This window comes from Culex quinquefasciatus, chromosome 1, assembly GCF_015732765.1.
Source record: "Culex quinquefasciatus strain JHB chromosome 1, VPISU_Cqui_1.0_pri_paternal, whole genome shotgun sequence".
NCBI classification, from domain to species: domain Eukaryota; kingdom Metazoa; phylum Arthropoda; class Insecta; order Diptera; family Culicidae; genus Culex; species Culex quinquefasciatus.
This window is the reverse complement of record NC_051861.1, coordinates 112,841,434-112,867,356: the sequence shown is the minus strand read 5'-3', so window position 1 is coordinate 112,867,356 and position 25,923 is coordinate 112,841,434. Positions and strand designations below refer to the sequence as shown.

Genomic DNA, 25,923 nt, shown 5'->3' with positions numbered 1-25,923 from the left:
AAAGTTTTGCAGTCCGATACAGTCGATAATCCTTATTTTGTCTCAAATATGACTTGAAAATATTCTCAGGTTGGCGATTGTCCACGCTCAAAAAATAAAAAATAAAAACAACATTCTTTATAACAATAAAAGACGGTTTAAATGTAAAATTTCTTGAATTTTGTAAATCAAATATAATAATCCCTTGTCCGTATTTTCGGTTCAAAAATCAGAAATCACTCACTCACTGGAGCTCGCAACCATTCGCGAGCGAACACGACACTCAGGCTGCGAGCGACTTGATCAATCGCTTCTCCCAGCGACTCAAATACTTTGTGAATTGCTTTTCCCACTCCGTCCATCGACCCGAGTTACACACGAATACGTCCAGAGAGGAGAGAATCTAACAACATACCAGCTCGGAGCTCTTTTGGCCTGCACTACCACAGTTTGCCGTAAATTTGTATTTGGCATGATGGTAATTGCTTTTAGAAGTGTCTTTGATGTTGTGTTATCAACAAAATTGCAAAACATTTAGATTTTAAGCAGTTTAATAACTGAGCAAAATAAAGCCGATCGCAAACTATTTCGACTCAGCGAATGAGCGACATAACGCAAGCGGTCTCTCTGAGTGCCCTTCGCTGTACCAGCCGGTTCGAGTGAGAGGGAGAGCAAAGAGAGAGTATTCAGTAGCGAACGGTGTGAAAGTGACAAACGGTAGGAAACGGTCAGAGCAGTTTTTTGTCGCTTTCAATTTGTTTTAATTTTCTGATTTTTTTTTAAATTTTATTCTTTGTGTATCCTTTTTTGGTTTAACTTACTTTTCACTTTTCATTTTCAAGCAGTTTATTTAATGTTTCTGAAAAACTAAAAACAGTTGAGTTCGTATGAAAAACTTCTTGCGATTTAAAATCCTTTTTTATTATACTACTTTTGAATTCTTAAAAATAAATAAAATTTCTGACTCTTTTAATTTTTCAGGATCATCTCGTGTGATCGTGTGCGTGCCTGCCACCAGCGCACCGGCGCAGCCTCGTCATCATTCCAGCATGGACAGCTCCCGAGGGCACTTCCTGAATCGGCACGGTAAGTCACACATAAATCATTAGTCAAAAATGGGAAGCTTTTCCGCAGCAGTGGTGGAAGTAATCGATTTTGAAATGTGGTCCAACTCCGCTTTGGGGCGGGAAGAAGCAAAGAGCAACGACGGGCTATTTTTAGACTCACAGTTTTTTTTCCACCACCCCCTCCCAAGTGCTGAAATGCGCTTTTCTTCTGGTTTACGGAAAATGCGAAGAGGAAAAGCGCCGTCAAACAACCTTGGAAAGCTGCTTGGGTGGATGGGAGGGGGAAGAGAAGTGGAGTCCCGGGAAAAACTCTTCTTATTGACGAACACACATCCCGGACTGTGTGTTTCGGTTTCCAATACGAGAGAGAGAGAGAGAGATAGAGTTACGTTGCTATTTTCGATCGTCTTGGGAACGGACAATTTCTTCGGCATGGGGAATGGTCACACGTGTGCAATAAATACAATATGAAATTTTAAAAGTTTAAATCTGTTGAAGCTTTTAATGATTGGGAAATTGAAAACAGCTATTCAGAACACGATTTTATAAAATTGTGACCTTAACCCTCTACTGCCCCTTTTATTTTGACGTTTTTTTTTTCACGGAATTATTATTTCTGGAAATGTCCTCATTAATTGTGCAGCTTTTGCTTCAATGTGACGTTTTTTCTTTCATTTTTTAGTTTTTATTTTTATACGAATTTATATTAATTATTTTAGCCTTGTTATCTTTTTTTCATATATGTCCAGTATTTTTTCAAACGGATTATGCAAGATTCTTTTTAATTTTGAAACAAATATTTTTTTGTCGCAAAAAAACTTCAGTCTATTCATGAAAAAAAAAATGGTGTAATAATTTTGAAATGATTTATATTAATTTTTTCTGCATTTTTTTTTAATTTAAGTATATTCGGACATACATTTCAATACATATTTAGAATCTAAAAAATATATGTTGTACAGTTACAAAATAGTAATATTACAAAACAGATTTTATAACATTAAAGATTTTGTGTTAGGAAAAAAAAACAAATTAGGATTTCTTTATGAGTAACTTCACATATTCCACATAAATTGAGGTAAAATATCATCAAAAAAGTGGTAACCAAACAAAATAAAACTTTTTCTGGAAATGTGTAAAATGTACACAGCAAAAGCCATGTAATTTTGGAAGGTTGAAAAAAAAAATATTTCACAGTTTTTTTGGTGTGATTTTACTTTTACGTGAAACATGTGAATTTACACATAAAAAGATGTAAATCTACACATTTTTAGTGCTGATATTACAGATATTTCTGACAAAAGATTTGTCAACATTTGATGTCATGATCCATGCTTTTCAACTAGAACATTCTTTATTTTTTAGATTTCAAAAATTATTTTTTTTAAACTTAAATCAACTGAAAACAATCTAAAATGCATTTTTCTGCATTGATAATCATATTTAGCATGTTTGGGCTGGAATTACAATATTTTGAATTTTTACGGATTTCCAATGCACAGAACCGCAAAAACTTTTTTTTTTTGCGAAACATAAAATTTTCGTCAATACTTAGATATTCTGAAAACTAATGATTGCAAAACAACTGGACAGGTGTATAATGCATTTTAAAACACTTTTTTCATTGAAATGTTGAAACCATGGCTCGTAAATCTTATTTTTAAACTTTTTTATTCTTTTGCCCCCCCCCCCCCTCAACTTTGGTCAGAGGCGAGGGACATAAACTTCAAAAAATATTTGCAACGGCCTTACTGTGTATTTTTAATTTCTTGGTAAAGTTTGTTTTGTTTCGTGGTTGAAATTTTGTTTTTGTTTTTTATTTTGAATTCTTGATTATTTTTTTTTATTTCCCCATGTAAAATATCTCAGTTTGATGTTCTTATTATAAAATTCTTGTTTAAACTTTTTTTATGATCTTTGCAATGTTTGCCTTGTTTTCTTTCTATATATTTTTCAGTTTCAAAAAATAATTAAATTTTTTATCTTTTTTTTGTATTATCATTGTAACATTTTTTTCATAGCTTTGATAAAATTCGTTGTCTGTGAAATTATTATTTCTGATTTTTTATTTCTGTTTTCAATCAACCGATTTTTCAAAGTTTATAAAAAATGAAATTTCGGTAAAAAAAATACAGAAACACAAAAAAAAACTGAATTTTAAGTCAATTTAAATTTAACAGAAAAAAAGAAGCACAGAAAAAACATAGGCAAACAGAAAAATAAAAACACAGAAAATTCGAATCACTGAAAAAACAGACAATGTAAACAAAGAAAGAACGCAAAACACAGAAAAAAACATAAAATTTCAAAAAAAAAACAGAAAAAAACAGAGAAAAAAAAAACAGAAAAACAGAAAAAAACAGAAAAACAGAAAAACAGAAAAACAGAAAAAACAGAAAAACTTAAATACTAAAAAATAGAAAATAAAACTGAAAAAAAGAAAAACAGAAAACTAAAAAAAACTGAAAATCATAGAAAAAAAACGAAACAAAGAAAAATATAAAAACCGAAACAATGAAAAATATAAAAAATAGAACAACACAGAAAAATAGAAAAACAAAAATGCTGTTAAACAGATAAACATAAAACAGAAAAAAACACCAAAACAGATAAACAGGAAAAAAAACACAAGCACAGAAAAACCAGAATCACATAAGAAAAGCAGAAAATTTAAAGAAATCGAAACAAAGAAAAACATTAAAAACAAAAATAGAAGAACAAACTATATAAACACAGAAAAAACGGAAACACAGAAAAACAAAAAGAAACACAAACATGTTTTTTTTTTATTTTGAATCTCTTATTTTGCATTCATTTTTTAATTTTGTTTTTATTCCTTCTTTTTAATTTCTCTTAAGAATTTGTCAGTTTTAATATTTTTTCATTTTCTTGGTTTTGAATATCTTGTTATGAATTTGTGTTTTATTGCTTTTTTTTCGTTGTCTTATTTTGGGTTAATGAGCTTAATGATGCATTTGGCAATGTAAAAGACCACTCGAATTTGATTAATATGGGATAACTGAACTCGAAATTGATGTTAAAAATAATAACTTAAAATTAAAAAAAAAAACAACCCAACCTTAAGAACGAAAACCAATCATGCCTACCTAAATGTAGCTTATTTAAAAAAATAATAAACAAACAAATAAAACTGTACAAGCCAAGGGTTACCATCCAAGTACCAAATGTCCTTAATTCTACACACATTCACACCACGCGCAGTACAGTACAATTCGTCGCCATTGCTACCAGCATGTTACATACATTCAGGCGCGCACTACACTTATGTATGGAACAAAAAAGCGTGGCTCCCTCTTTCTCTCAAACATTTCTTTCTTCTTTCTTCATGTGCTCCGCAAGTCGACCATGAAAACATATCCTCAATTGCTGCGACTTGTTTGTGGGAGAATATGGAAGGAGAGGGTGGCACACTGAGAATTTGTTCGAATTTCCTACCGAAACTCCCTCCCTTTCAGCAGTTGCTTCCGGGAGAATTGCCACCCACCGGCAGCAAATGTCTGTTATTATTTATTTTCAAGGCCGTTTTCGGTCGTTTCTTGCCTTTCTTTTCGTTTGGTCGGCCCCCGACACTAGCGCCACCACCACGTGACACAATCGTGTAAAGGTGGGGGGTGTTCTTGGAGAAATGTGTGGGGGGGGGGAAAGCTTCCTGTGTTGTTGTTGTCGTCCTGGTCGAACAGTGGGGCTATGAAGTCAATAAATAGGAGGATAAAAGTTCATAAAAATTCACAGAAAAGTGCTTTTCAAACTATTCAAAATTGATCTAGTGAAAGAATCACAAATTCAAAGCATGAATTGTTTCATTTTATATTTATTTTTCTCAAATTTTCTGTGGGTCCCTCCCTATGGCTAAAGAAGCCGTTTTGTGTCATAAAAGGCTCCATATAATTTTGGCAGCTCTCTATACAAAAATGGTACGTATATATTCGAATATCTGTATCTTTTGAAAGAATGTTCTGATCGATATGGTGTCTTCGGCAAAGTTGTAGATATTGATGAGGACAATTAAGAAAAAAAATGGTACTCGGGAAAAAAATGTTTCTTTTTTTCTTTTTTTTCACGAAAATTAAATTTCCCAAAATCTGTGGGGGTAAAAACCGCAACTTTTAAGCCATAGAAATTTATGAACATAAATTTTACAGCCACGTTATGATTTTTTGAAAACAAATTTGTTTTAGAAACTTAGAAATTTTACTTGCCTTCTATAACGTTTGACAATTTTCAATCGAAAAATATTTTACTGTTTTTTTTGACAAATTGCACCGTTTTTAATATATATACACTTTAAGTTAAATTTTAACTGAAAAAATCCAGTTTTTCTTTTTTTTTCTCAATAGTGCCCATTAGTGTCAATTCCTGAAAATATTTGTTTCGAAAAGTTCACAAAATTTCCTATAAAGATTCCTAAGGGACATTGAAGATTGGACATCTGGTTTCCGATACTTTCGTTTTTTTTAAATTTTGGAATCAAGACTAACATTTCAGAAAGATCAAATATTCAATATGAAGCCCTTTTGAAATGTAAGAGTTGATTCCAAAACTCTAAAAGTATTTTTTTCGAAAGGATCAAAAAATTTATCAAATGTTTCATTCTTTAACATTAAAAATATGACCATTAGTTTATGAAATTGATACTAAAACATTTAAGGATGTTTGGATGAGACATGAAAAACTTAAATTTTCTTGTATTTTTTCCTTTTAATCGCTGTATTTCAGCAACCAGAGATCCAATCTTCATAGTATCTTAGGCAATTTTATTGTAAATTTTGTCAACCTTTTGAAAAAAAAAATAGGAATGGACAATCATGGACACTTTTTTAAATAAAAAAAAAAATAAAAATGATATTTTAAATGGCTATATCTTGAAAATGGTGAACTCTATCAAAAAATCTCCAATGTATTTTTCGATTGAGTAAGAGTAAAATTTGTATTAGAAAATAACCTAACTTTGCGCAAATTTGCTGTCCATACTTGCGGTTTTTTGTCCCCTGGAACATATCAACAAATTTTAAAATAAATGGATTTTGTGAAATTATTGTTTTGTGGAAAAAAGTCAACTAAAACTTTGGCTAAAAAAATCCGTGTAAAAGGGCTGAAAAGTTCCAAAAGTATTTTAGGAAATTGCCAACTCGATAAACCTCGTTCGATAAATGTACGACTCCTGCTGAAACATCTTCTTTTGCAACTTGTTGCATTTATTACTATTTTAAATAATGGATGCCAAAATAAACTACGTAAATATAGCAAATTATAGAAAAAAAAATAAAAATTTGTTTAAACTTTTATAGCAAAGAAAAAATTATCGAACAAAGTAAACGCATTGTGTGAAGAAACATATTAAAAAAGTTGAGAAATAATAAGCAAAAAGAAATTAATGAAAAAAAAAAACGAAAAGCGGAATTTTACTTAACCAATTTGTTGTTTAAATTGATAGAGTGCCCCAAAATAACAATGCTATAAAATGTAATGAAAATTACAATCAAAAAACTCTACGTAATATAATAATAATACGCAGAATTACAGCAAGAAAGGTATATTTTACCAATTTATTAGGATAAATACAGCTGAAAAACAATAGAAGGAAAGGTAAAAATAAAAATAAAAGAATTCAAAAATGTGAACCTGTAAAAAAAAGTTTTATTCAAAAATATGTAAAAATTGAATATAACATCAAAACCAGGAGCAAAATATAAAATATATGTAATTTTTCCTCTAAAAATATGTAAATTTATTTCTAAAAATATGTAAATTTATTTCTAAAAATATGTAAATTTATTTCTAAAAATATGTAAATTTATCAATTTTCTGATGTAATGCCACTTTTTCAGTCTAAACTGAGGCAAAATTACAAAATAAAAGATGTAATATTCAACCTTCAATATTGCACCTTAAAAATTTACACATTTTATTAATCTGCACAGTAAAAAAAATTTGGAAGGTGTAAATTTACCTCAATTTAGACTGAAAATGTCACATTACACCAGAAAAGAGGTAAAATTACTCATTTTCAGAGGTAAAATTACACATTTTTTCTGACAACATATTAAACTCTTTCCAGATGTAATATTACCATGATTTTTTTACTGTGTGCTTTGTTAAACAAAAATGTCAATTAAAAAAGCCAAAAATAATGCTAATAATAAATAAAATTGTAAATTAAAAAAATAAAAAAAAAATAAAAATTACTAACAAAAAAATACAACTACAGTGGACTTACTGGCTGTCGATCTTCTCGATATCAATATTGCTCCAGATGTCAATAAATTTTTCAGTCCCTTCAAATAGATTGCTTTGATTTTCCGTTCTATAATTTGATAACTCCCAATCTCGACGGTCCCTTCAATATCGATAACGAGAGAGTCCACTGTACCATTGATGAGCTAAAGCACAAACTAGAAAACTAGAATCTCTTTACCATATTCCCCTCACATGGTTGGGGGTAGTTCCGCTTTAGAAAGAAAAAAAGAAAAGAAAAATAATACACACAAAAAAATAACACACCCTAAAACGACCAAAACGCCAACCTAGCTCCCCACAGACAGCGGCAGAGGCAGAGACTAATGTATTGTCGATGCAAAGTGGGGCCTAGAGCTAGAGAGCTTTCCTTCCTTTAACATTCCAACGCCCAAGGCTCCAAAAAAGTTGGAACGGTAACTTCAACTCAATGATTCTCGGGCACCAATAAAGATGATTCTTCTTTCCAGTGATTTGTTAGGATGTTTAGATGATTCTAGAACTTTGCAGAACTTAATTTGATCAAATCTGTAATTTTTGCGATCAAAAACATCGTTCCAACTTTTTTTTTCGGGTGTAAAAAAAAATTCGCCAAAAATTCCGCGGAGACAGTCGTTTTAAAAAAGGTGGAACGATGTTTTTGGTCGCAAAAATTACAGATTTGATCAAATTAAGTTCTTCAAAGTTCTAGAATCATCTAGACATCCTAACAAATCACTGGAAACTAGAATCGTGCCAATTGGTTGAGTAATGCCCGAGAACCAGCGAGTTGAAGTTACCGTTCCACCTTTTTTGGGAGGCTTGGGCGTCCGTGTAAGTTGGACATACGTTGGGCGTTCCAGTGTTAAACAAGGAGCGAGGGGAAAACCCCCACCGGAAACAGCGGAACAGACACAGGGAGGGAAAATGAAAAATCGCAACGCTCATAAGTCGTGACGGCGAAATTGCCTCGATGCGGTTTGGATTTAAAGGGGCGTTTTTTTGGGTGAGGTTAGAAATTTAGGGTTTAGGATTTTTGCTTTGAGGGAATTTGCAATCGATGAACGGTTGAATTTCTTTAAATTTATGACATTTTCTCTTTGCAATCGTTTCTAACCTCAAAACAAATTTCAGCGCGACGAGCGATAAAGTGACAGGTCATCTTGTCATCAATAAATATCAAGATAAATATTCATTAGTGCAAGGGGACCATCCATAAACCACGTGGACACTTTAGGGGGTATGGCGATTGTCCACGCTCCATACAAAAAAGATTTTTTTATATGGACAATTGTCCACGAAGGGGGGGGGGGTCGAGATTCCCAAAAAAGTGTCCACGTGGTTTATGGATGGTCCCAAGGCCAACTTGACCAATAAGCTGAGCCTGCTTTTCTTGGGATTTTTTTTTTCAAACATTTCTAAATATACTTCCGCACTTGGTGAAAGTGGTACACAGTAAAAAATAATAACTGTAATAAAATTACACCGAATAAGAAGTCTATTTCAATCATCATATATTTCAACCTTCCAATATCACTCAATTTTTTTCACTGTGTAGTAGTGTTGATGGTGTCGTTTATGTCTCCAACCGAGCGAAGAAGTCGCCATCCTCGTCGAAAAGTAAACAAACCAATTTATGATGAAAAATTGGAAAATGAACAGCCAACATAGCCTAAACAGCGAACAAACACAAACACACTCTTTCGCGAATTTGAGGGTGTGTGTTTGTGCGAAATTGATGGGGAGAAATATGATTAAAAAAATATATTTGGTACGCAATTTTTATCTAACCTTGTTTGCACTTTAAAAAAATATTGTAATTTTTCATGTTTACATTTACACCTTTTTTTAATTTTTCACTGTGTCACATTAAATCTTTCTAACAGGCAAAAACAGAACTATTTTTGGACTAAACAAGCTTTTTTGTGCGTTTTTATTTCTTCTTATTTTTCTCATATTCTTTTATATTTGCGTTCCGTACATATACCCTGCAATCTTTTCAGAGTACATTATGTCAATGTGTGTTTGGGGCAAATTGTGTGGGTTTATTTACCAATGTTTAGGTGGTGCGTGGAAACATAAAATCACCCTCATCAGGGTGAGAAATGTTACGAGGTGGTGATTAGTGAATGTTTTGACCCCTAAAACTAGATAACAATTTTTTTTCTAATAAATTTAGGAAAAAAGCATTGTTTATTTTGATATTAATTTAAAGTTATAATAATTTATCATGAAACTAAAAAATAATATTCCAAAATGAAGAGGAAAATGATTAAAAATGTTTTGTTGGAATATCAGAAAAAGAGTAACAAAGAAAAATTGCACAGGCTTAAAAAGAGTGATACAAGTACAAGAAATGAACCTAAAGTAATATTTAAAATTTTAATTGCTTAAAACCAAAGTTTAAGTTAGACATTCATTTGTGCAAAGTAAACAGATAAAATAAAATAATATTCGAAAAAAGCTGAAAAAATGCACAAACCCTTAAGAAAATCAGACAACAAAATAGTTAAAATTTATCTTAAAACAATGACAAAAAAATTAATAGAAGGTACTTTTGCTGCATCACAAATTATCAAACTACAATTGTGTTAGAAATTTATTAACTATTCTAGCAATACATCGTGAAAATAGTGTGAATTTACTCAATACGGAAATTACGAATTAAGAATCACATGTAAACTCGGTTGATGTTAACTCAAGAATCAATTTAATCGACTAGATCATGCGTAAATGAACAAACAAAAATCTTTATGATTTGTTGCAAATTAACATTCAAATCACATTTGAATGTTTAATGATGTATTTAATGTGAAATACATCATTTGTGACACTTTGTAGAACATTGTTACACTCTAAAATGTAACCTTGCAAAGTTAGAAAAAACACGTAATTTTAAAATGAAAAATTTTGCTCTAAATGAAAAAATGACCATTCTGGGTTATTTCAGATTCGAAAAGTACATTAAATTTCCCATAAAATGACATGTCATTTTTGACAGTTGAGTAACGGGAAATGGCAGCGATTTTAAAACTATTTTTGAACTTTTTTTCGATGAAAAATACGTTTTTTCGGAATTTTGAGTACGCCATCAAATCGGGCGTCCCTTTGACACCAAATTTCTATCTCTTCACGGTTGCGAGCTACAAATCACTGAAAAACGTGTCTTAGTAAAAAACCAGAAATATGAAAGGGGTCGTACCGCCCCACCGTCACGAAATATCGAAAAATGGATCTCGGATTCGTGATCAAGAACCAAAATAACCCCTTAGAGCAAAGTTTCACGCAAATCGAAGAGGGGTCGGGGCAACTGCTGTGTGAGTTGGCGGAGAATGACCCTTATAACTTTTTACAATAGATAATGAATAAAAAGAACAATAATTTTGATCATAAAATAAAATAAAACAATATTAAAAACAATGAAATGAGTAAATTTTAGTGTAAAGAAAACTATCCTAAATTTCGGAATAAATTTCTGAGGCTTATTTTTGGACTTAATTAAAAAAAATATTTTTACAGTGTAAAAAATTTAAAAATTATGAAAGTATAGATTAACCTATTTTTATGTTATTTTACCTAAATTTATGGTTAAGAAATATAATCACATGTAAAAGTGTAATGGATTCCTGGTAAATTTATTTTACCCATTTATGATGTAAAATTACATATTTTTCGTATCACATTTTTTTCTAATTGATTTTGTGCCAGAACAATGTGTTTTTATGAGAAACTTAGTAACCTGTTTATCATATTTCACACACAAATTATGGTAAAATTACATAAAATGAGGTAAATTTAAACCTTATTTTTTTCAACTCATAATCTGATTTACTTTTTTTTACTTTGTGCAAATCATGGCCTGGATCGAGGAATGTGGTAATGTGTGACATAAATGTATAATATTACCTCTAAAAATGTGTATTTTTTTTTTTGCAATGTGTAATTAACATATTTCACATAAATTGAGGCTAAAATTACATCGAAATAGAGGTTATCTTCAAGCAAACTTTTTTTTACCATTCGAAATTCAACTTTTTTTTACTGTGTGTAGTAAATTTGAAAACCGAAAAATTACAACAGGTTAACATAAAAAAGTAAACAAAAAAGGTTTTTTTTCTCTCATGGAACAATCAAAAATTGTGTTAAAATGATGAAAAAGAGAGAAATTATGAAAAATAATTGAATACAAGTATATATTTTTGCATTTATTTTTTAAAATATAGTCAAATGAAATAGAAAATAGTTTAAAAATTAAATAAATTTGAAAAAAAGGAAAATCAAATTTGAAGCAATATAAGAAAAATAAAATAGAACTCTAAAAGAGATTATCCACAAACAACGTGAGCACTTTTTTAGAAATCTCATTTAAACATTTAAAAAAAGCTTGAAAACAGAACATTTTGGAACATTCTCATGTGAATTTAATTAAAGATAGAAAATGCAAAAATGAGAATAGGTAGAAAAAAATAATGTAATTTGAAAATAAAATTAAACAAAATTGATATCAAGGGCTTAAAAAGAAAAAAATCGAAAGAAAACTAGAACCTACGGAAAAAACCTAGTTTATAGCAAACATATATTTAAAACTCAATTGAAGACATCACATTTAAGCAAGATTTACCTCATGACTCTTATCGCCGAATTCGAGTCTAGATTTGGTTCACGCTGTCACAATTTTAAGCAACGCTCTTATTTTTTTGATTTTTTTTCATATTTTTTTATATTTACGAAGAAGTTAGGTTAGAAGAGTTTATAAAACTTTAAAATTTTAATTTATTAAATTTTATTTTATTTAAATATTAGTTGAACTGGCAACACTGCAATTAAAATATGTAAACAATGTGAAATAATACAAAAAAATATATAAAATATTTCTATTATAAGAAAATTATTGATTTGTTTTCGAAAATGGTAAATTCTTTAATGAAATTATCTCAATTTTGTAATAACTTGCAATACTTAAGATTTGATGATAAAATCGCTGATGCACCTGATTTATTGAAGTAATATTTCTGTACAAAAATCTGAAACTTTCGCAGGTGACGAAAATGAAAAATAATTCATTTCAATAAATATTCACCCCAAAAAAACAAAGCCAAAACCGTGCGCCCACAATTCGAAAAATCGAACCGAAACAAGTGCAAGCAAAAAGAGAGACCTGACTTCTGGGCCAGAAAGAGACGGCACGAAGGAAAGCAGCCCCGTGCTAAATTTAGACCGCCGCACATTTTAGAGCGCGCGCCCCGTTTCAGGGGGGGAAGTCCTATTTTTAGAGCCCATTCGGTCGTTTTTCTTTCTTCTGTGTGTGTGTGTGTGTGTGTGTGTGTGTGTGTGTGTGTGTGTGTGCGGACGCGCGAACAACTTTCAACTTATAACCTAAAAATAATTAAAAAAAAAACAACAACAAAAGGAATGGAACTGCGAAGCATTATTTTGATTTGTTTATTATTTCCGCGCATGAATGCGGTTTTGTTGGTTTTTTATAGCGATTTTGACAGCTGCGGGTGCAGTGTTGCCATAATGCCATATTTTTCTTTTGTCACTTCAGTTTGATTCCAGAGAAAAAGTCAACAACATTGCATTTTATAGCAAACTTTTGACAGTTGCACGCCTCGCTGCCACATTGACAGTCTTGTGTCATAATCCTTTCGAAAGCTTGTTCGCACCTGCAGGGGACGACACTCGCGTCTAGTAGTCTGGCTCAAGAGTTGCCGCTGTTGTCGCAATCCCCTCTTACTTGTTGTCAACACCCTAGAAATAGTAAACAGCGGTGCACTCTGTCATGTCATATGTCGCGCAGCTAAATTTATCGACCATAAGCTGTTTTTTTTTTGCTGGCAGCACGGTTTTCTCTCTCTCTCTTCTGTGGTGGAGGAGGATTAAAATAGAAAATTCCTTGCATATATTGCCAATCGAATCAAATGCCGGTGTGCATTGGAAAGGGGGAGAAAACGAGAGGAAGGGGGGGATTTTTTTTTTATAGCAAACTGCTTTCTGACTGACGCTGAAGGGGAGGGAAAGAGATGGCAACCCCGGACGACTCCCAGGTGTCTGTTTTGAATCCGCTGAAGTGTGCAGTGCAGAGGGGCAGAGAAAATAATCCGACTATTTTGAAACGGAAAAGGCTTAGTTCTTTTTATAGAACGACCTCTTGTGATTGGTTTGACTTGTAGTGGGGCATTAGATGGTTGGAAATGTTTATAGCAATTTTTATGTATTTGACTTACTTTTTTTAAATCTAAAAATTTGGCAACACTGCTGTCAAAATATCAAAACCGTGTAAAAAATAACAAAAAAAAATCTAAATTTCGACAATCTCCAACAATTGAGCCCCCTACCCTAACGGGTAAATCCGCCATAAAAGCGTTATTTTTATCATTCTCCGCATAGCCGAGAATAACTCTGGCCACCCTGCCTCCCTGGTTGGCACCAAGAAGAGTGGAGTAAAGGTGCTGAGCTTTCTGAAGGACGACTCTCATCCGCCTCCAACTCTGCGGCAATTTTAAATTGGAAAGAAAGAGTGAAAGGGAGATATCCATGCTTTGCTGTCATAAAGGGTGTGTGCGTTGCCCACCAGATGGCATTGTGTGAGGGTTAAAAATATTCAAAGCCGGAAATGGTAAGTGGAAGGGATGGCAACACTGTCACTGGTTAATTTATTTAGAGGTATATTCAGTTGAGTTTAGAGTGTTGTGTAAAATTATTGAAATTAGGATTTCTTTTCACTAATTTAGTGTATTCAGTGAAAATTTCACAATTCTAATTTTTTTCAAGTTCATGCAAAATTTATCTTGATTTGACACCTATATATAATTATGAAAGTTGGAGTTTGATAAAAAAAAATGGAGTTTTGCAAATATTATTTCCTTTTTATAAATATTTTATTTCAAATTTGGCATCGTTTGAAATACATAAGAAAATTTGCATAAAAACATTTTGTTCAAATTTTAAAACGTCTTTCCACATTTGATAATAATTTTTGAAAATTTTAGTAGTTTTTTTATTCCGATATCTGATAAAATTTCGACTATACAGAAAATGTTGTAAATCCATTAAAAAATTGTCAAACAGGGAGCATTCAAAAATGACGGAACATTAATAAAAAATATATAGTTTTTGCATACCTATTTTCAAACTGATGCATTATTCATTTTTAAAATGTAAAATTGTTAACATGTTGAAATAATAAAATGTTTAAAAAATATCAAGGTAAAATTTGGGTAAAATTTAAAAATTTGGTTGAAATGTTAAAATTTGGTTAAAATGTTAAAATTTGGTTAAAATGTTAAAATTTGGTTAAAATCTTAAAATTTGGTTAAAATGTAAAAAAACGTTTAAATGTTAAAATTTGGTTAAAATGTTAAAATTCGGTTAAAATTTGGTTAAAGTTGGATTAAAGTGTTAAAATTTGGGTAAAATGTTAAAATTAGGTCAAAATGTTAAAAATTGGTTAAAATGTTAAAATTTGGTTAAAATGATAAAATTTGGTTAAAATGTTAAAATTTGGTTAAAATGTTAAAATTTGGTTAACATGTTAAAATTTGGCTAAAATGTAAAATTTTTATTAAAATGTTAAAATTTTGTTAAAATGTTAAAATTTTGTTAAAATGTTAAAATTTGGTTAAAATTTCGTTCAAATGTAAAAAATTTGGTAAAAACGTAAAAATTTGGTTAAAATGTAAAAAATTGGTTAAAATGTTAAAATTTGGTTAAAATGTTAAAATTTGGTTAATATGTTAAAATTTGGTAAAAATGTTAAAATTTGGTAAAAAATGTTAAAATTTGATTAAAATGTTAAAATTTTGATAAAATGTTAAAATTTGGTTAAAATTTCGTTCAAATGTAAAATTTTTGGTAAAAACGTAAAAATTTGGTTAAAATGTAAAAATTTGGTTAAAATGTTAAAATTTGGTTAAAATGTTAAAATTTGGTTAAAATGTTAAAATTTGGTTAAAATGTTAAAATTTGGTAAAAATGTTAAAATGTTAAAATGTTAAAATGTTAAAATGTTAAAATGTTAAAATGTTAAAATGTTAAAATGTTAACATGTTAAAATGTTAAAATGTTAAAATGTTAAAATGTTAAAATGTTAAAATGTTAAAATGTTAAAATGTTAAAATGTTAAAATGTTAAAATGTTAAAATGTTAAAGTGTTAAAATGTTAAAATGTTAAAATGTTAAAATGTTAAAATGTTAAAATGTTAAAATGTTAAAATGTTAAAATGTTAAAATGTTAAAATGTTAAAATGTTAAAATGTTAAAATGTTAAAATGTTAAAATGTTAAAATGTTAAAATGTTAAAATGTTAAAATGTTAAAATGTTAAAATGTTAAAATGTTAAAATGTTAAAATGTAAGAATGTAAAAATGTTAAAATGTTGAAAGATTTATCTTCGTTTGAAACTCATTTTAACAAACTTGAAAATTTTCAAAAATATCGTATTTTGGGAAAGTGTTTGTATTTATCCCGAAATTATTAACGGAATCCATGCCAAATTTGGCTTCGTTTTTCAAGTATGTAAAAAAATTGAAAATTTAGGTGTTTTAAAAAAATATTTTTTATTTTTTTAAAAACACGATATTTTGTGAAAAAAAAACAATTTTATCGAAAACATCAATGCTGTAAAAATCCATGCAAAATTTGTCTTCATTTGAAACCATATTGCAAATTTTATTAAAAAAAAAAATTTGAAAATTTTAGAACCTTAACAAAATCTTAGAAATTTAATGATAGATTTGGTTCACTTGATACCAATTGATTTTGTAAAAAATTTAGCATTTTATATCCAATTCAAAATTTGTAAAGCAAATGATTTTTTAAAAAGTCTTATCTTGTAGGTATCTTGTACTGATAGGTATTTTCAAATATTAAGTATTTTGTGATAATTTGAGTATGTTAAAAATATAAAAATAAAGCACTTAAATTTTTGTTTTTTTTTTAAATTTAATAGTTTTTGAAATTTTAAGTTAATTGAACCAAAACATTATTGTTGCAAAAATAATGTAAACATTGTCTTCATTTGAAATTTAAGTAACTTTGAAAAAACAACTTAATGTTGTGAAAATTCATGTTAGATTTTACTTTGTAAATATTTTCAAAAACAACTGTATTTTGTGAAATCCATACCAAATTTGTCTTCGTTTACACACATATTTAATTTTATAGAAGAAATGAAAAAGTCGTTTTTTTTGTTATAAATAATATGAGTAAGGGGCCATCCACAAATCACGTGAACATCTTTTTTTAAAATTTCAGACGCCCAATCCCTTCTCTCTTGAGTGCGATTTTTCATGAAAATTTCAAAATATCTTCGTCTGATTTTAATTATCAATTTGTTTTTGTTTTATAAGTTGCAAGTTATTTTTTTCTTATAAAATGACATAGTTTTCTAAGATTTTTAGAAATTTTCTTGAAAAGGCCTTTTTTTAAATACATTTTTTTTCTATTTTTTGACGCGTTTATTCAGAACGAAAAAGGTCAATTTAATTCATTCTGCAAAATCAAATCAATTTTTTTTAAACTAAGTACCCTCGCCGAGAGCGTTTACCGAAATAGCTTCCCGGCGATGATATCGGGCGATGTTTCCAATGGCAAATTATACTTTATCAGCAGTATATGCCAGGCGCTTCTTCGCCCCTAACGAGCGAAAGTTAAAAATGGCTACACCAGCACCACTTAGGAAACCCATCAGCGACATAAAACAGCACGCGAATTGCTAAAAATAGCCGGGAGGGTCTCGTGGCGCAGGGGTAGCGGCTTCGGCTGCCGATCCCGATGATGCTATGAGACGCGGGTTCGATTCCCGCCTTATCCACTGAGCTTCTATCGGATGGTGAAGTAAAACGTCGGTCCCGGTTTCTCCTGTCTCGTCAGAGGCGCTGGAGCAGAAATCCCACGTTAGAGGAAGGCCATGCCCCGGGGGGCGTAGTGCCAATAGTTTCGTTTTTAGCCGGGAGAAAGAGTGAGAGGGGGAAATGTTTGTGTACTCCTTCCCCCTTCCTCAACCCGATTTTGACGGGATACGATTGTCATGATGCTTATCAGCAGTGCTTTTAGCAACATTTTCCTTCCCTCGTTAACCCTTGACTAAACAAAAAACAAAAAAAAACAAAAAAAAAAACAAAAAAACTAACAAACTAACAAACTAACAAACTAACAAACTAACAAACTAACAAACTAAAAATTGCTAAAAAACCGCCTAAGTCAATCAAGGGTTAACAAGGGGAAAACAAATCGTTTTTAGCTCGGTGATAAAACAAGCTCTTGACAGGAGGACGGTGGCGATGGTGGTGGTGAGTTTATTAATAACAAACTACACAAAACACTCGCCACGTAACAATCAGACTCGGTACCAAACAAAGTTTCTATTGTTGGCGGCGTGCTGATCAAGGTGGTAACAATTTGTAGTGAAATATTAAAAATAAAAAATAAATTAACATGAACTTAAAATTAAATGATTTTTTTTTGTGATTTGAGTTTTTTTTTATCAAATAAATTTTTGAAAAAAATCAAATTAAAAAATAAACTTTTTCAAAGTTGCGCTAAGCCTTTTTACATTGTTGCAGCCGGCATCATTGGCTGCGCTGGCTGTCACAAGTTGTCAGTTGCACACAACCGCCTGCTGCGATTGACAACCGACCGAATCGGTTCTGGGTTAAATTTAGCCGCTCTAATTATGCAATCGAGACCTGCCTGCCTGCATCGGAACGCTAAAAATAGCTCTCCGGTCCTGTTGATAAACGAGCAAGGTTTTGAGGGACAACGTGGCACAAAGTATTGTTTGTTTTTGTTTTTTTTTCTTAGTTTTGAAATATCTTTTTATACCTGACATTTCTTTATTTTTGTTTTTCTTTGTAAATATCTTCTTCTTGGTTTCTTTATTTTGCCTTTTATTGTTTTTTTTTTAACTTTTTTATTGTTGAATTTTCTTTTCTTCTTTTTCAATACTCTCAACTGTGACCTGTCACTGGTGTGTCTCTTCCAGGCGTTGCTTCCTTTCGCAGAAGGGAGATTTGTTTGGCGTGTGATATATTTAGCGCCAAACTCGTTTAATGCATGCATGAAGAGCTGGAGCCGATTCCTGGGGCAACCAAGCCCAAACCCAACCCCTGAGAAGCCATCGCCGGCAGGCAGTCAGGGGCAGTTTCTATTTCCAGACACATTTGCCGCGCGCTACTGCTCTTCAATCAATAAATTGGTGTGTTTGTGGCGTAGTTGGAATTGTGGCCTTTTGGCATTTTGCTGACTGTTTCCGAAGTGATTGGATGTTTCGTTTGAGGAAATTTCAAATGCAATCATTTGGAAAAGCATTGAAACTATTCTTAAAAATTGATTTTAAAGACCACATATCGAAGATTTGGCAACTTTCTCTAATGGGTTGTGAACTCAAATGATTTTTTTTTGAAAAATTGTTTATCAAGGGAAAAAATACAACTGAATTTTTTTTCTTAAAATTCAAATAATGCCCTTAAATTGAAAATATTGATCTAAACTTTGAAAAAGCCAAAAAAGTTTTATAAAAAGGAGTTTTAAATAAACTGTAGAAAGATGAAAGCAGTTAATACAAACATTAATTAAAGTAAAGCTGTGCCACTATTTCGAATAAAAAAACAAAAAGACATAAGTATTCTCTTAATAAAATGTTATCATAAATGTATGAAAATAATGAGAAAAAAGTGCGTACTAACTAATTAAAAGCTAAACTTAGAAATAAATTATCGTACAAAAAATAACAATTAAAAAACTATATGAAAGAGGAAGAAGTTAACACTAAGAGCTAGAGTTGAAAAAAATAAAAGCAAAATCTAAAGCATACCAATTCATTAGGGAAACCAATAAAAAAAACAAAAATTGACAAAAAAACAAAAATGCAATGCTGGTCTGAAAAAACAATAAAAATTATTAGGAGAAAAGAAGTAGATTTGACAAAATCAAAATAATAAAAAGAATAAAAAAAATATTAGAGAAGAAATCGATAATAACAACAAAATAATCAATATATTATTCAAACAAGGGACATAATAACTGGGGAAAACCAGTCAAAACCGGATGAATAAGATCAGAATAAGGCTGACCACAAAAAATTATAAAAACATGTTACTTAAAAGAAAATAAAAAACTACAGAATGGAAGCAAAACTTATTATCAGAACAAAGAAAATAAAAATACAATTTCAGGTAATTGAAAAAAATGAACTTTCCGCAAAATATAACAAGGAACAACTTGTTCTGGCAAACATATAAAAGGAGAATAAAAAAGCAGGCAATTCATGAATATAGCAATCCCACAAAAATTTTACATTTTTCCAACAAAAAAAAATTGTTAAAAAAACCTTGTTTGTGCTTTTTTTAATGCATTTTAATAAATTTAAAAAAGCATTATTCTCCTTAATTTTTGTGTAGAATGGTAAAAGTTCATACAAATGATGTAAAGTTACACATTTTTTAGGTAATATTTATTTCTGACAGAAACTGTCCTGGTGCAATTCAACTTTCAATGAAACCTGAAATTTGAGTATTATTTGTCAATGAATTTTCTGAGACAATTCAGAGGTTTTTTTTTTAAATACAACACAAATTAGACTTAAACAGTAAAAAAACGTGGTAACATTATGTTGGAAATCTGAAATAAAAATTATCAGCAAAAATTAAATATTTCCTTTTTAAAAAATAAAGATTTGCATTTTTTTAGTGAAATTGCACCTTTTCCTCATAAAGTGAAATAAAATTGCATACTAAAGGTAAATAGAAAAAAATCGGTAATTTTACATCTGGAAATGAAGACAGATTTTGTGTAAAAATGTATAATTTTACATAAGAAAACGGTTAAATTTTTATCAGTTTCTGTTGAAATTCACATTTTCAAACACCTTTTAAAAGTAAAATTTCTAAAAAAATATGGTAACATTTAACCTTTCAAAATTCAACATACAATACAAAATTTTAATCAAATAAATTTTTAAAATAAGTTAAATTTATCTTAGTCAATAATTTTTGCTCTTTTAACCGTAAATTTAATAAAAAAAATGTGTAGCAAGTAAATTTACACACAAAAGGATGTAAAATTACAATTTTAACGTATTACACATTTCTTCTGACACATAAATTGTTTACATTTTCAACACTTTTAACATTGCAAAAGCACAAATCAAAGGAATCATTATATTGCATGTCACGGTGGGTAAGAAGGGGATTATTATGCAACTTGCATGCACCTCGGAAATTCCTTCTGGAGGTTGTTGGGGGGACTATTCTGAGTCAGAAAAATCGATTCCCAAAATATTCTGTCGGGGAAAACTGATTTTATCTCGATTTGAAGTTAAAAAACCCAATATATCACCTAAAACCTCAAAAATACGACTAAAATCACGGTCTAACTCTGGACAAAGATGCACATTTTCATCAAGATATCAATTCTTAGTCCCCAAAATATATTCCTGACATAGTACACCTTAAATCGATTCATTACTTGAGTCCCAGCGTCAACAAGAGGTGTAAAATAGTGTTATTTCTAAAAAAAAATATTTTCAATTTGCTCTGGTAAATAAACTGTCATGTCTGAATTCAAAAACTAATGTTGTAGCATTGTTGCAAACAAAATGAAGAACAATTTTGCAGAAAAAAGAAATAAATTTCATCCATTTTCAGTAAAGTTATGTCTATTTTAGTGGGAAAATTGCTGCCAATTTTCAAAGTTCTTCGATATTTAACACATTTCTGTTATTAAAAGCTACTACGATCATACTCAGTAGGATATAATAAAAATTACATTTTGGCGGTCATTCTGGGGCTTGTTACGGAGGGCATACTGAGCTGAAATCCCAAATATGAGCTTGATTGAACTCAACAGGAGCATGCTTTTTACATTTGAATTTTTAAAAGACTTAACCCGTAATTTTTTTTCAGAAATGTAGATTTTTTAGACATTTTGGCCACTGAAGCGTTTATTTTCAACATCATTGGCGTGTAGGACAGGTCCTTGCGCATGTTTTGGTAAATATAATATTGAATTGAAGCACTGTGAAGCTCTGTACAGGCCTTCAAAGTTTTGATTTTTTTTCTAAAAAAAACGTTCGAGCAGAAAAGATAGGCGACGCACCATTTCATTTTGCTCAAAACTACAATGTTATATTTACCAAAACATGCGCAAGGATCTGTCCTACACGCCAATGATGTTGAAAATAAACGCTTCAGTGGCCAAAATGTCTAAAAAATCTACATTTCTGAAAAAAAAATTACGGGTTAAGTCTTATTAAAAATTCAAATGCAAAAAGCAGCTCCTGTTGAGTTCAATCAAGCTCATATTTGGGATTTCAGCTCAGTATGCCCTCCGTAACAAGCCCCAGAATGACCGCCAAAATGTAATTTTTATTACATCCTACTGAGTATGATCGTAGTAGCTGTTAATAACAGAAATGTGTTAAATATCGAAGAACTTTGAAAATTGGCAGCAATTTTCCCACTAAAATAGACATAACTTTACTGAAAATGGATGAAATTTAATTCTTTTTTCTGCAAAATTGTTCTTCATTTTGTTTGCAACAATGCTACAACATTAGACATGACAGTTTATTTACCAGAGCAAATTGAAAATATTTTTTTAGAAATAACACTATTTTACACCTCTTGTTGACGCTGGGACTCAAGTAATGAATCGATTTAAGGTGTACTATGTCAGGAATATATTTTGGGGACTAAGAATTGATATCTTGATGAAAATGTGCATCTTTGTCCAGAGTTAGACCGTGATTTTAGTCGTATTTTTGAGGTTTTAGGTGATATATTAGGTTTTTTAACTTCAAATCGAGATATAACCAGTTTTCACCGACAGAATATTTTGGGAATCGATTTTTCTGACTCAGAATAGTCCCCCCAACAACCTCCAGAAGGAATTTCCGAGGTGCATGCAAGTTGCATAATAATCCCCTTCTTACCCACCGTGATGTACAATGTGTAAATTTAAATTAAGTGCAGTATAATCTCATTTATTCCTCGTAAATTCAGGTAAAATTACATTCAAAAGTACTAAGATTTAACCATCACGTTATTTAACCGTCCGAAGCTATTGAATTTTATTAATAATTTGTATAAGCAGAATCTCAAATAATCGTTTTTTATTCAAACATAATAAACTCAAGTAGTTTATAATTAAACATAATGTTATAAACTTTAAATTTTTATCTGTTTTGATAGTTTTGACAAATAATGTAGAGGCTGATGAAATAAAATTAAAAAAAATATATACAGCAAATAAAAAAATAAGCTTTTCTAACGAATACATTAAACTAAAGAAAAAATCCAAGTAAAATTCCTTACAATTATTTTTGCAATACACAGTGAAAAATGTGTAAATTTGAGAGTAAAATAATTTGAAACTGTAATGTTAAATCTTCTCATTTTTAAACGTAGGGAGATTGTTTCGGCTTGCAGTCGCAGTAAAACGCGTCGATTTATATTTTGTCGTCGCCAACGTTTCGGTCCTTGGTTGGGACCTTCTTCAGGGCCTATATTATTATTAATTATCATTACCGAAGCTGACAAAGGGAACAGGAGTGTGATAATCTACAAAGAGGACTACAACAACAAACTCCTACAGTTGGTCACGGACACTAGCGTGTACCGACCCGTCAAGAACGATCCCACATCGAGAAAACATGTTATTTTTGAAAGGTTGAGCAAGTTAGTAGTTGAATATTACTTCTCTTTGGATGTAAATTTACACAGTTTAAGAGATAACATAAAATGATTTTCGGACCCAAAATCTGTCAACATGGTCCGATGTTTTATAACATGATGATTTTTTACAGTTTGATTTACATTACATGATTTAACATGTACTTTTTCATAAGAAGCACGGAAATTTGTGCTGAATTTTCTTAATGCTCAGAAAACAATGCTTTTCAAATATCTGTCATCAAAAATGTGTGACGTAAAACTACATGCAATTGAGGGTAACTCCCATGAGCTTCGCCTGAGCTTTCACTGCTGTTTCTTTTCCTGCACTATTTTTGGTAACCACCTGTGACAAACAAATTTGCCCGCGCGGATCCTTTCCGGTGACATACCGACGTCAGCGAAACTTGGAGGAACTCCTCGGCCTCGTTTCTCACAAGCAAGCCCCAACTTGAGCGAATCAATTATTCAGGAACTAATCCACCTTCAATGGTTGGGGGACGTCATCCTTCCCCTTTTCCTGATACGGAATCGTTCTCCGTCACGAAAGTGACTTTCTCTCAAAACGAATTGTTGCGTGTTCAAAGGACACATTTTTTGGGGCCCCGACTGACGTCACCGTTTTTGGCTGCCCCAAAAATAGCACGGGCCTCCGCTTATCTCACCTGAAGGTGGGGTGGTTTTGATAACCCCTGATGACGTCTTGACGAACCACGCAGTAGCACCAGCAAGTGTATGTGTGCAATTTGAGAACGATGACGCAAAAGCTGCTCACAGGTGAAGGTGGTAAATTGCAAGAAGTTGCTGGAATCTTCACAAACTTTGTCGTATGTTTTTTTGCTCATTTTGCCTTCGTTATGAGCTTAATATAATTCGGTTTTCGGTTTTGATGTAACTTTACCGGAATTTATGTGTAAAAAATGGAATTACAAATTAAATTATGTAAGTTTCAGCTCACATATGAAATTTTTCATCGTTTTTGGGGTTTAATTGCCCAAATTGATTCCGCCAGATTTTGTTTCAGAAAAATGTGTATTTTTACTAGAGAAACCATGTAAAGTTACATGCGTGACCGGAATGTGATTTTTTTAGATTATGTGTCCGAGAAAAGATTTATTCATAATTTTTGTAATATTACATGAAATATTAGTAAATTTACAATTTTATTCAGAAGTCTTTGTGCAAATCCCCGAAGGAGTAATGCAAACAAAATCAGTAACGACATCGGCAAGCAAGCGAAATGAAGCCATCCTGTTTGGAAATTAAATCAGTATATATCCATATACATTGAATTCTGAATACTAAAAATAGCGAAAATATAAATTGTTTGCTTTTCCACTTTCCCTTCTCCTCGGACTCCTCCTTCGAATCCGACCGGCCACCAAGAACCAATCGAGCGCGGCTTGGACGCGCTCAAACTCGCGTTTTTTCCCCTGCCGCCTCTCAGCTGAAGCCATTGAGGCATGGAAGCTTGGCCATATTTCGTTTTAATTTATAAATAAAATGTTCATAAATAAACTGCCGATTGCTGGCTTCTTCCGAGAGTCACTTTTTCCTCCTCCGCCCAAGGTGCGGAGAGTTTCCCATAGAGATGAAATTTTATGTATTTTTTGTAATTACAATTTATTATTTTTTTTAATCTGTAAAATTTTAAATAGATAATTCTTCAATTAAATTTAGTGGGCTCGATTTCGAGATAGAAGAATAAAGGAGAGGTGTGTGCTATTTTTGCAATTCTATGGAAATAAACTGCGCATTTCAGTGACGAAATCAGTCTGCAACGTTTCAATCTTCCATCTGGATGAATTAATTTTGGGTTCGAGCAAATTGTGCCACAACAAATATACTTGCGCAGTTGACTGCATTGTACATCACAGAAAAAAATGTGTAAATTTGTAATGTGTAAAATTTGATCATGTAATTTTACCTTTTTTCATATGCAAAATTACCTTAATTAACGCTAAAAAGTTGAAACAATCCTTAAAAAGTGTTAAAAATATTTTTTTATAATTTTAAACATTTCTTTAAGTGAAATTACACCTGAGAATTAACACATCTTTCCTTAAATTTTGTGTCAGGAAAGATGTTATCTCAAAATAGTGTAAAATTACACATTTGTTTTTTTATTTCACACAAAACGATGTAAATTTACACGTTATGTGAGGTAAAATTACATACTTTTTCTGACACAAAATCTGTCAATGTTTCCAGATGTAATATTGCATTGATTTTGTTGACATTACACATACACATTTTTTAGGTAATATTACACAAAAAAGAGGTAATATTCAACCTACAAAATTTTCAACACTCCAAAATTCAACTTTTTTGCTGTGTATATCGCTTTTTAGTTTAAATTAATTATTTATTGTAAATTTTTCATAATAAATTGAAGTAAATTAACATCAAAAAAGAAGTAATATTCAACCATAAACCATTGAGTGTTGGTAGGTTGATTCATTTGGATGGTTGAATATTACTTCTTTTTCGATGTAATATTACATAAATTTATGTGGAATAAGTAAAAATACACTGGAGATATGGAATATTAAACAAAATTACCAGAAATTTGTCCACATGACGATGACAATTAGTAAGGTCGTTTAATTCGACTTCAATATTCCGACGGCAATCTCAGCAAATGAAAACAAAACACTCACTCAGACACGTTGAACACCAAATCACAACGAAACATTCTAGTTCGTGTTGTGATTGTCACCGTGACCGTCAAAACGGTGACGATCGATCGTCATCAACCCCCTGACCATGTCCTTGAAACTACTCTCCTCCTCCGTAACGGTGCCGTTAACCCACAGCTTGAAAGTTGTTTGTTGTGTCTAGTTGGAGGGGATCATTCAATAATTACGTAACGCTTGCAGATTTTTATGTTGTAAATACTTTTACATTAACAATCTAAACTTAAATGTGTAACGTAATTTCCGAACGATCCCCTACCGACACCTCGCAGATTG

The 25,923-nt window shown here is 31.1% G+C and overlaps 1 protein-coding gene across 5 annotated transcripts in view; it reads left to right on the top strand.

Annotated features, from left to right (window-relative positions):
- LOC6050605 (histone deacetylase 4) overlaps positions 1-25,923 on the top strand; it is a 128,917-nt gene that overhangs the window by 8,999 nt on the left and 93,995 nt on the right. For all 5 annotated transcript variants that reach the window (XM_038249909.1, XM_038249902.1, XM_038249901.1 and 2 more), the window contains exon 2: positions 961-1,065. In XM_038249909.1, the coding sequence (XP_038105837.1) occupies positions 1,029-1,065 (37 nt within the window). In that variant the 5' untranslated portion in view covers positions 961-1,028. The remainder of the gene's footprint in view (positions 1-960; positions 1,066-25,923) is intronic.